This window comes from Strix uralensis, chromosome 3, assembly GCF_047716275.1.
Source record: "Strix uralensis isolate ZFMK-TIS-50842 chromosome 3, bStrUra1, whole genome shotgun sequence".
In the NCBI taxonomy this organism is placed as follows: Eukaryota; Metazoa; Chordata; class Aves; order Strigiformes; family Strigidae; genus Strix; species Strix uralensis.
Genome location: NC_133974.1, coordinates 80,948,282 through 80,961,009, shown reverse-complemented (window position 1 = coordinate 80,961,009; position 12,728 = coordinate 80,948,282). Strand labels below are relative to the sequence as shown.

The following is a 12,728-nucleotide window of genomic DNA, read 5'->3' as shown; positions in this document are numbered from 1 at the left end:
AGCTCTTTAACTCAGATAGCTGATCCTGTTCACCACTCTGTGACGGTCTGTAAAGAGATTGTGATGTCTCTGACAGCATGACTTTATTTAAAGCATAAGGAAATGACCGGCTGGAAGAAGGGTGAGAAGAGACAGTTAGCATCTGAGAAGAGCCAGGGACCACCTGGGAACCAGGTCAGTGGCTCTTCATGCTGCAGGCTTGTGCTGGAGAATAAAAACAGGGCGTGCATAAAATGCAACCATGTCACTTCAGACACGAATATATGTGATGCGAAGGGAGACTTGATAAATCGTGTTCATTTAAGTTCCTTGCTCTATGATTGATCATTCAGGGTTCAGCAGTTCAGCCACCACAGTCACAAACCAAAATAAAGGATTCCAGACAAGTTTTATATATTGGATGGTCCATTCAGTTTAAAGATGAAAATGAAAGTCCTGACCTAAAGCAAATGGGTAACTTAAGGTTAGTGGAACCCACAATTTGTCTGGAAATACATGAAGGAACAATTTTCCAGTATTTTGTAATTATTAGCCTTTAAAGAAGTACTGATTTTCTTAATCTAACAGTGCAATAATTTATTTAAATGTTGGAATGTTGGATAGGTTACAGTGCTGCAAAAGTTCCTGTAAAAAAAATATTTCAATTAAATTTACAGTGGACCAAACAGATAGTCATTATCATTAGCATGAATATGAGTAACTTCTTTAAAATTAATTTATGCCAGTGTGACTGACAGTAACATTTAGTACGTTATTTTCAGCTGAATTTAAAATTATTTTAAGTGTTTGGAGAGGTTAAGCTTTAATTTTCTTTAAAGCACAGACATGTCCCTCACTTAAATCTACCAGCTTTGTTCAAATCGTATCAGATTTTGTCCTGCCAACAAGATATACACCATGGTCTATCTCTAACAACAACAATCCTTTGGCCATGAATGTAAACCATCAGATGAATTAATCACAATATAGAGCAAAGTGCTTGGTCCAAGATGACTCAAGCACTGATTGCTATGGAAATAAAGTGAGGACTCCAGTTCCTGAGATTTTGGGACTGCAGAATGCTGTCTTTATCAAACAGACAGAATAATCTGTCCTCCAGGGCAAGCAAACAGTATGGGAAAATAAATATTTGAGTATAGCTATGGGAAGAAAAGTTATCTTCCAAACAGCACAGAATAGCAAAGCCTGTAGGGCTGAGACTAGAAAAATGTAATGTCTATGCACACATAGACAAATATATGCATATATATGTATACATTTATACTCATAAATTTACTAAATATCTACAATGTAGACATAAAATGTATAGTTGTATGCATGTACATATATTATATATGCAGCTATAATACATGATGGATATATATGGATAATTTAAACCTATGGAAACTCACAGTGGTGCATCCCACAGCTATTTTAGTCTCTATTTAAAGGCCAGCTAAGATATTTACCTGTTTTTCCTGCACCTTCTCGTTGTGGAAGCTTCTCATTCACTGAACCTGCAATTGGAAAAAAGAATTAACCTGAAAAATATTGGTTTCACTTCTAATATGTCTTCTGAGGAACACAGTTCAGCTTTAATGATTCATTTTTGTTCATTACAGCATAAAATATCAGCAAATTCTTCCCTTGCAAACCAAAGATTTTATCTTTGCCTGACTTCGGCAGTTGTGTACGATCAATTTATTGTCAGGTGCTAGTTCTTGTCCACCACAGGATCTGAGAAACAGATAACATTAAACACTACAAAGGCACAAGTGCAAGAACATGCTGACATGCTGCAGAGTCAACATCTCCCTCCCCCACTGACCCAGCGAGGACAGGTCCTGCAGTAAGACACATCGCCCTGGCACTAATCCCTCACAGTCCCTTGTGCAGGGCAGCACCCTTCCTACACACACAGTCTTGCCCACACACCTCGGCTGCTCTGAAGGGCTTCTTCAGCCTCTAGCCCAGTCCTGGCTCAGATTAAAAACTGCGCCTTTCTGCTTTAAATACCTCATACAAAGCCCTCCAGAAACCCTATGCTGGTGTGGAGAAGTGTGTATGTTGGGGGAGGCAGGGACAGCGCCTTATTCTGAGTTTGAGCCTGAGCTGGTTGCAGAAGACATTCCCAGAGTGGTGGCCCTTGGGAAAGGAGACAGCAGTGGTGAGAAGGGAGTTAAGAAGTTTGCAGGAGATGGGTTTTAACAGATTATTCTACCAGCCTGGTCTCCAACCCAACCCAGCATTCAGTCTTGATTTCAAGTCATCAAGAAATGGAGAATCTAATGGTTTTCTTAGTAGTTTTTACAGGAGGTAGTTGTCCTTAGAGTTTAAAATAGAAATACTTCCTTATTTCTTGCTTATGTCTCATTATTACAATTTGGATGATTCTAACTCCTAGCTACTTCTTACTGACAGATCTCTGCTGTGTTAAAAAAACACCTTTAAAAGTAGTATTTTTCTCTCTGAAGAGCCACATGGAGTGATCAAAAATTAAAAAGCATGTCAATTGATTCCTACCACATAGTCTCTTCTTATGTACACCTGCTTAAATGAAAAAAACCCACATCTGACAGATGTTTGGAATTGTGTGACATAATTTGGTTACCCTAATTTTCTTAATGTATTTCCCTCTGGAATAACTGAATTCACTGGGTTTAAAACAAACAAATAGACCCAAACCTTGCAGCACAGTAAATCTGTTCTAAAAGGACAATTTAAATAAGAAAACCCACTAAATCACATTGAACTGATGGGTTACTTCAACATGAAGTTCAGACACAGGAGTCTGCCAGAGGGAAGACAGCTAGCATCACGAATCTGGCATGCTGATTTTGAAGCCTCCGTAAAAGAATACGTGACAATGCAGTCAAGTTGGTATTACCTTCTGAAGGATTCAGCTTTTAATACATCTTTTATATCAAAAATATTCTAGTTTAGAGTTGCTTCCTTTTTTGGCGGTAGTGTATTTTTATTTTATTACATTTGAATCACCAGAATTCAATATACTTAGTGATGCATTGGTATTAATTCAGACAGGAAAAATAATGTCATTATCATTGTAGAAATTATATCCAAGGTTGTTTGGGGTAGCTTGCTCTAAACAGACTGCAATACTAATCCGTGTTGTTCACTCTGACAAGGAGACAGATTCTTGGATTTATGCTAGCTGAAGCCAGAAGATCTGAGCTTTTTGGTGCTTGGCTTGAATTTGATAAGAGGCTCAGCTTGAACTCAAATAAGATGTTTCAGTTTTAGGAAATACTGCATACAAAATTACAGGTTCTTCTAATTGCACTAAATACCAGTGATCCAATTTTTCCTCAAATCTCATCCATTTAAAATTAACTCTGTAGTTTCTCAATTTAATTTTGATGCACAGGCCTATAATTATAATTCTCTTGCAAATACAGAGATTTTAGGTCTGATTCTTATCCACACTAAAGTGTTTTACACCATTTGCGAGTAGAAATGAGTCTCAGCATGGGTAATGTGTATGATGAACTGCCACTCATAGCCCCCTTGTGCTAAAAAGAGTGTTAATCCTGTTTGACACCAGTGTTGTGTCTCTATTTACATTCAGAATGACTATTATAGATTGAACTTAAAATTCAGTTTATACCCAAGTAATATAACACATTGATGAAATTTATATAGTATTCCACATCTTAACCCAAAGCTGAAAAATCTTTCCAGATTTCATTAACACCAAGATGCGTTCAGATTACTCCATCTGTATGTGAAATGGTGAGAAATAATGGCTATATGATATTCATGTACAGTCAGGGAGAATTGAATTATTTTTTCTATTCTTTGCTTTTTTTCCCCTAAATTCTGATGGAAAATTGATGCATGGAGGAAGACAGTGGCATTCAAAAAAGCTAACTTTATCATAGTGAATCTAATTTCACTGTGAAATTAAATGAATGCTAGGAAAATTACGTTCACTGGGCTAATACTAATTTTTTAATTGTCTTAGGAAGCTAACAAAAATATTCACATAATTTCCTACAACGGGAAATCTGTGCCCTTCACAGAGTTTCACCTGAAATTTTCGATTTATGCAGCAGAAACATTTCTCGTTGTCTCCAAGCTGGAGGTGAGGAGAGGTTATTGAGCTTGTATCATTTTTTTCTACCATTTTCTGAATATATTTAAGGTAGAAGTACTTCTAGCTTAAATGGTGATAGGAAGTTGCATTTGCAAATTTCTAGGAGATTGTATCTTCAATACTCACAACTAATGCTTATATTTTCAGCTAGGCACAAAACAGACACAGCAACTCATAACTTATCTAAAAGTTAGGCAATACAAACAGCTTCCAAGTTTTCAGTGCATTGTAAGCAACCAAATCACCACCCAAATATATTTATGGAATAGGAGACAGCAAGGAGGGATATCAGATTCAGCAGCATTATTTTAATAAGGAGAATTTAGTACCATTCTAGCATGTACATTTGCTTAGCCATCTATTCATTTATGATTCTGATGAATTTTAAAAAAAAAAAAAAAAGTTAAAATATTCATGCCTTGGTTTATTGAAAACCCCACAATTCCACCCAGTTTCACTCTAAGAATTTCTGAGGCACAATAAATCTTCAGGGAATGTGATGTTTGTGATTTTATCACATCCATTTTCTATAGTTCTGGTCATATGTGACTGGACTTAAAAGGGAAGGTGAAAGACTATTATTACCTAGTTTAGATAATGATTTCTGATCTCCTAATACAGAATATTTGATATATAATCATTGAATGCAGCTAGCAAGACACAGGAAAGTAAACTTTCTATGCTGTTCTTTATCTCACACATGGGTGTGTCTGACTGTATTTATAGGGGAAGGACTATGTACAGGGACAGAAGATCTAGATAATTCAAGGATGGATATTTTTCCCCGACAACAAAAGCAATATAACGTAAATTTTAAAAGTTCATTGCCTTCCCAAATATGTTCATTTTTGTCATATTATCTGATGATAATACTATACAGACAGGAAGAGTTCTGAATTTTTAAAGGTACTTGTATTTTGGCCTTAAAAGATGATCATGCCATCTTAACTGTAAGGTAGCAAAACTGCTTCACAGAATAATAAAACATGTCTCCATACCTCTGCAATCTCACTGACAAAAGCCCAGAATAGTTAATAGGGCATAAAACCCCTGCAATAGGCACACACTGTATTTTCCAATGATAATTTAACACCTGCTTCTCAATTTCTGCCCCATTTCCCAGGACTCTGTGCCTGTGGAATTTCTGCAGTTCCCTGCAGTGCTGATAACAGAGATGGGGAGTTGTAAAAATGTCTTTTTTATGTCTGGTGTTCTTTAGTGAAAGTATTGGGGAGACATTCATCATTTTTAAGGAGCTTTCTTTTTAATGCTGTCATGGGAATGTGTTTGATTTACTCTCCTTCTCACCACTGCTCCTGCAACAGTGGAGATTATTTCCATGGAGTGGAATAGCATTCTGAGATTTATCATGTGTGTTTTAGTGGTACCGAGTGTTGGTGTGGGAATAACTGGGAAGGATGGACGTGCCTCTTTCAGGTAAAGATGTAGTAATTAAAGCGAAAGTTTTACATAAATCAGTTGGAGAGTCCTGCATTTTTTAATGCTGCTTATAACTTTCATCCTTCCACACCTTGTGTCTCTAGCAAAAAAGACGGCTTCAATAAGAGCAACCGGAATAACACAATGAGCAAAAAATGGCTCATACAGCTATTGTAGATACATAAAAAATATACATGTGACACTTTTCTGTCCCAGGACCTGAGACAACTTTAGGAAGCATTATGTTATGCAGCTAACCAATATTAACAATTAGATAAACTGAGAAGTTGTTTCACCTATCCAATATCATAGCATGGATAGGGGATGGAACCAGGAAACCAAACTCCTAACTGCCCCTCCTAAATTCTGCTCCATATTTCCTCTATTAAAATCCAAGTTCTTCTAGGCTGCCATGCTCTTCTTTCCTATTTCTGGATATTCACCAAAGTCAAAGGTGGTTCTACTGGGAGAAAATGAAAGACAAGAAATTATCCCATAATTTAGGAACAGCACAGTTGATTAGACATGTATTCAAACCTTATCTGAAATTACTGAAGAGCTAACCTAGAATTGAAAAGCAACACCGAACATTTTCATTAAAAAGAGAAATTTTCACACATTCCATGGTATCACATTTCCTATGAGAAAATCATTACAAAAGCATGTTCACAATTGACTCTACCTGACATCTTGATTGTCTGTGCACATTCTCCTCTAAAGGGAAAGGGTGGCAAAAGTGATCCTGGGAGAAGAAAGTCTGGTACATGCAAACTGAGAAATTTGCATAAATGTCTCTGACATAGCTATAGCATCATGTCTGCAGAATACATAGAAGCAAGCAAAAATATATAAACATGCTAGTGTCAGGGTGCTACTGCTACAGGAGATCTGCCTGCAAAATCAAAAAATAGCAGGGTAACACCTGCAATGAGGCTAGCAATGACACAGTGTATTAGACTGAGTAGGGACAATAGTGTTGGAAGAAATGGCATTCCTGAAATACTAGTTAAAACAGGAGTACATCTACTCAACTTTAGTATATCCACTAATATTTTCATTGTAATTCCTGTGCATAGTGGTACTAAAGAAAAAGTACAAAAGTGAATCAGCGGTGATCTGGAAAACATCAGCAGTCCTTCTTGGGGAAAAAAACCCTCTGTTAGCCTAAACAGATGGCAATTTTGCATATACACTGGGAAATGGGAGAAGGGTGCAGTCGTGCTTCAGGCTTTCATTCTGCAATATAAGAGCAAAGTTTTGCCTTATTGTACCACATAACTTTCTGAGAAAATCTGTAGCTGCCTTCTCTGCTGAATGAAAAGGTTTCTCCAGACCTCTTAAGACTGAGCCCTTAGTGACTACCACTGCAAAACCCCCTAACATTTCAAATCTACTTCCAAACTCTGCTGTAGCTGGACTTCTTTCCTGAGGGACAAAGGAGAAGTGGTGAGCAGTAAAACATGAGAGTACTGATACAAGCAGGGGAGGAAATGTGCAGAGATAATCCCAAAGTGTCTCATAATAATTGGAAAATTACGATCTTCCATGGAGCAAAATCAGACTCTGCATACTCATCTGGGCCCTGGAGCAGTCTATTTATCTCTGAGCTACTAAATTAAAATTGAGTGCTACTATCACTTTCTCCTTAGCACTTCTGTAAAACTAACTCCCCTTCCCACCCCTCCAAAAATGAGCTGAAGCAGTCTGGCAGTTTATCTGATATGCACATGAATATACCTTTGAGAGGAATTAGGGTTTGGTTCCTGTAGAGATAGAATAATTCTAGTATTAATCTATCAGTTAACCTGGAACTACGCTGCCGCTTCTCAATAATACCAAATATAAATAGAAAAAGTGAAAGTACAGTAACTAACTCAGCAACATGTGTTGTGACACATCTGCCAAACAATTACTTGTTGAACTCTCAGCATCAGCATAACCCCTTTTTCACTGATATCAAGTGAAAGGGAGGAAGCTACAAACTGGTATTGCAGAGAAAGCAATGAAGGCATGCTTTAAGAGAAGCCCTGGCTATGAACATGAAAAAGCACCTGTACTCAAGAATACATTGAAGCACAAAAATGTTACCCTAACCCTATGTCTTCTGAAGATGTGATCCAGTTATAAACAATAATTGCACTAAAATGAATGCACATTTTTTTCTATTTTAAGGCTTCTGAACGTTTTGTATTATTTTTCACAGTTGACTGTCTTTCCACAGTGACTTTTCAGACTGGATCAAAAGAATTAGTCAGAAGAGTATTCTTTCTGGCTAAAGTTCATCTACAGGCAAAATGCATGGGAGATTCTGCAAATCATTTAAACAAGATAGACCTTAAAAGTGGAATTAACTTTTTACAGTCTTTGCTGAAATTTTCTCAGTGGTCTCTTCCTTCCTCCATCTATTTATTAAACACATCAATATTGTGGTTGAACGACTGAAGTAGATCAGACCAGGTGAATTCCCTCAAAGGCCTTAATCCACTTTTTTTTCAGCTTCATTTAAATTACACAGTTAGCTTTTTAAAGCTATTTCTTCCACTCTCTGACAGAGAACGATGCTGCAACACAAACAGAAATACAATACATAGACCTCAATTTTTTTTTAGAGCTATTTCTGTGCAATTTTGTCAGTCTCAAGGAAGGTGAATAGCAATTCTGGCAGCTGTTCACACACTGGGGATTTATATTTATTATCTATGTCAATGAAATAGGGTCAGAAGCAAATTCCTAAAAAACAGTGAACCTGTTAATTGTCCTTATGAAACAGCAGCACATATGGCAATGAATTTGATCTGCCAATTAATTTCTACAGACAATTATTCCATTATGTTTTTAATGCTTTGTTTCACTTTTATTTCTCCTCTGGGTTTGGTCATTCATGGGATTTGCTGTGGGAGTTCTTTCACTGGGCTATGTTACAAATTAGGACATTCACAATCTGTATTTTTTGTGGGTGTGGGTTTTTTTCTATACTCCAAATACTTAAAAGATCAAAAAGCAAAGCCCTCTGAATTTTTTTTCAATGTGTTTATGTGCAGAGAGTTTAAACATAAAGAAAGGACTACCTCATCAAGTCAGGTGCATGGTTTCAGACACTGACACATAAATATTGTACAAATAACCACTGCAGAAAACCTCTTCAATGGCTAGATTATAGTACAAACGAAGTAGATGGGTCATAGAATCATGGGGAGGTTTAGGGTGGCAGTGACCTCAGACATCATGCATGGCTAGTTTAAAAGCTAGACCAACTTTCTCAGAGCCTTGTTCAGTTGAGTTCTGCAAATCCCCAAGGATGGGGCATCCACAGCTTCTGCCAGCACCTGTTTCTGGGCTGAACCACTTTCCCAGTGAAGAATTTTTTTCCCTAAGTCTAATCAGATGCCACAGATAAACTCTGCTATTCATGAGACAACGAGACATTGAGACCTGCCCAGCGAAACAAGTCTTACCAGGGCACCGGGGAGTTTTGTGGGCCACAGCAGTACCACTGATAGGACGACCGTTGGGAGTGACACACCAGCAGTATCCAGTGTAACTATGGCACTGAACCTGTCGGAAACAACATGAATCACGCGCAGTTTGTCAGACATATGTCTGTTATCCCACAGCGTTTATGACATGAGTACAAAAGACTAATCCAGCAAACTATATTGACAAAACCTAGAATAATAAACCATAATGGTCCTAATCTCAGTCCTACATATGATTCTTTAGCATAAAGAAGAGTTTATTGCAAGCAAAGTGTGGTGAGTCCTTCAGAAGCCAATGGAAGAGAAAACTATTGAAATATGTGGTTGTTTACACTCTATTTCAGAAGAGTGAGGTGCAGGTGTTATGAAAACCTCACAACGAAGTTCCTCAAGGGACACATAAACTGTTCCTGAAGCAAGCAATCTTGAGGTTTTTTCCACACAGAGAACATATTGTTCCACCCACTGAAGGAGCAGGACAGAGTGCTTCTGCCAGCATTATTCATATCCCAAGCTGTCAGAAAGGAAACTCTTGGAATTCCTCTTAGAAATCAATTGCATTATACTTCCTGAGAGCCAATATCACTTCCCTCACCATGCTTAAAATGAGAAGTCTTGTGCACACCTCCGCAACTGAAATGCAGTACAAAGGAGGCAGAAGGTGATCCTGATTGGAATTTATATCATGGGGTAAGCTTCTAACTGTGTCTCTTCTGAATTCCATGATCTAACCTAAGTAAATTCATCTCAGACCATATGCTTGTGCAGAAATTCAGCTGAGAATAGGGAAGAATCCTGTATGATTCATGCTTTAGCACTAAGATATGGACTCTGGTCACAAGATTTCTGGTTCGAATCAGGAACAGACCAGAAATTCCAAGCATTTTACCATCTGATGACTATTCAGGGGGCTACAAGAATGACTCAGCTGTCTCAGCCTAGAAGAACAGGGAGAGTATCACATGAACAATGGTAATGTTGGCTCTTCTGCTTGCCAACTCTGAAAAAAAACTTGGCAAAAACCGTGATTTTTCCTTCCATTTTTTAACGTCAGTGTTAGTACAAATTACATTTCATTTTGAAATTACATTTCCCTTCATTACATTTGCCTCTTCTTCATCCTCTGCAAACACACATATTCTGACTTTCTGGTCATGCAAGATACTGAATGAAAAATTTTCAACCTGACTATATGTGCCATCATCATTGCATTCTGGGATAAACACTTGTTGAAATTCCTTGCGAGCTTGTTCCTGGGTGTACTTCCTCTCAGCCACACATCTGGAAACATCTAGGGAAAGGGAGAAGACGAGTCAGTTGGATGATGCAATATGAAGAAAAGATAGGTGATAATCTAAATTAAGAAAAAGGAAGAAGGCTCTGTGATTCACATAAAGAGAGTAAGAAATATAAACAGTGAAAATGTGCAATCATTTGCGTTATTTTTAAGAAAAAAAAAAAAAATGAAAGACAATAATTTCTGGACAATAATCCAGAACTGGGAAATGAGATGGAGAGATACCTGGAGAGACAACCTTGCTGCTTCAACTGCTGCCAAAGGGCAGAAGCCCAAACAGGGCTTCTCCTATGAATCTAACACAGCAATAGCTGCCACATTGTGCCCCATAATATTCTTTCAGTGCTGGTGGCAGCACCAGATTTCTTGTGCTTCAGAAAAGGCAAAACAGGCAGCAGGAGTACAGCTGCCTTCTATTTCCCACTGTGAGTTTGCACATCATTTACTGCAGTTAGGCAGTGATCTCAGTTGTGATACAGGTGTGCCCACCAGGCTGGTAAAAAAAATAAAATAAAATATACTGTACATCACAGGGACTTGTTGGGGAGGTGATTCAATAATAATTTTGGACATGTTTAATTCATATTATGTTAAAATTCAGTGTAACAGTTTATGATTTAGACATGGCATGAGTCAAGTCTACTACATGGTCTTTTTTTGTCCATTGTGTGGTTTCTTGCACCATCTCCTGAATTACTTGGTACTGGTCTCCATCCAAGACAAAGTAGCAAAGATTTAATTCAGTAGAGTTTCTTTTGTCTAATGAATTATATTGTCTGCTACACATACTTTATTTCAATTAGGCAGCCAAGGGTTGAGAAAAGACACATAACGTAAGCTGCTGTACCTTTTTTTGTTTAAAGCTGCTACAAATTTTACATATTGCTGATGCAGAATCAATACTTCAGGATCTCCTTGAACTAAGCAATTTCAGGAGAAATGAGAATACCAGGCAAGCTTAAGGTAGTATTAATGATTTCAAGATGTGACTGTAACATCTGAATGAGAATGATCTCAAGCAAACCATCAGTGAAATGTGCTGCTTCTGATGCCTGTTTTGTTTAAAGACTGTTTGACAGTAACTGGCTAGTTCCTTCTTAGGGCTAAAACTATCCATCGATTACCTGTGAGGCAGGGGCATTGTGATGATTCCTGAATATTTGTGCAGTTCTTAGAAAGCACAGGGACAGGCTTTATAGTCCATGCAAGTTGCACATTGAACAGAATCTGAACAGTGAGGTAACACTTTCACTCCCCCATTTGATACCAGCATATCTTGACAGGGTTTTGGCATCTAACAGTCCCCAGAAGACCACAGGTGAGCCAGCTAAATTGCCAGTCCCCCAAGCACCCTCTCTGTGTCAGTATCATCCAGACATACATGTGCAAAATCAGCATGGAAACTTGGTGCAACTGCAGAAGTCATTTGCACAGGATGAATCCTTCACTGGTCATCTCTCCACCAAGCGTTGGACAACCCACCTGGCAACATTAGCATAAAAAATTCCCTTCAAGTCTAGGGAATCTGGTGTGGAAGTGTAGCATAATGAGGACAGAAATTGGTCCTCAGCATCTGCATCCTGAAAACAGAATTGGACCCCTTAATTCTAATCTTCTTATTGATTTTCCTTCTGGTCTTGGATTTGTGTGTACTACTTCTGTGCATTAGTTTACTCTTCTCACAGGAGCATTATATGAGAGTTCACGTTGGCAAAATGCCCAAAATACAAGTTGTTTCACTTTGAAAAACTATGTTTCAGTCTTTTAACAACTTTAATCGTATTATGCTTTTTCTTCAGAAGGGATATACACAGAGATGCAATGTTACCTAAAATGGACAGAAATGTTCAACCATCCAGAAATGTGAGAAAAATAATAAGGAACTGAATTAATTTGTCCTCTGGTACTTTAATAAATTGTTTCGTCAAAGGAAAATTATAGCCAATGTACTGTGCAGCTCAGGTAAAGTCTGTTAATGTATGCACTGCCAAAGTTTTTTGGGAAACAAAAAAAAAAAAAAAAAAGAAACATTTTAAGCAAGCTTTGGTGTCGTAAGCCTTCTTCTGAGCATGGTTTGGTTATACAGTACTTAATAACATGTGGTTTTAATGTAGCTAGTATTTTAACTGAAAATAAATCACTCCTTTGTTGGACCTCTGTCCTCGTTTTTCTAGAATGACATGTGGTTTAAATGTCTAAAAGGAAAAGTGATATAAATTCCATCACATAAGGTCTCTGGTATAGTACCAGCAGGGTTGTAAATTATCTCCAATATTTGAATTATCATAAAAACATGCCAAGGAGAAAGATAAGTTCTCCAAAAATGTCCACCACTTGTTCCTAAACAGCCCGATGCTCTAAAGGCTTTCTATTTGTGGATGATCTAATATGCTTTAAAATCAACAATGATCAAATTTAGTGG

At 37.7% G+C, this 12,728-nt stretch overlaps 1 protein-coding gene across 2 annotated transcripts in view; it reads right to left on the bottom strand.

Annotated features, from left to right (window-relative positions):
* Positions 1-12,728, bottom strand: part of SMOC2 (SPARC related modular calcium binding 2) — a 149,140-nt gene that overhangs the window by 77,488 nt on the left and 58,924 nt on the right. For both annotated transcript variants that reach the window (XM_074864808.1, XM_074864809.1), the window contains exons 3-5: positions 10,194-10,300; positions 8,989-9,088; positions 1,449-1,496 (exon numbers count right to left, since the gene is read on the bottom strand). In XM_074864808.1, the coding sequence (XP_074720909.1) occupies positions 1,449-1,496; positions 8,989-9,088; positions 10,194-10,300 (255 nt within the window). The remainder of the gene's footprint in view (positions 1-1,448; positions 1,497-8,988; positions 9,089-10,193; positions 10,301-12,728) is intronic.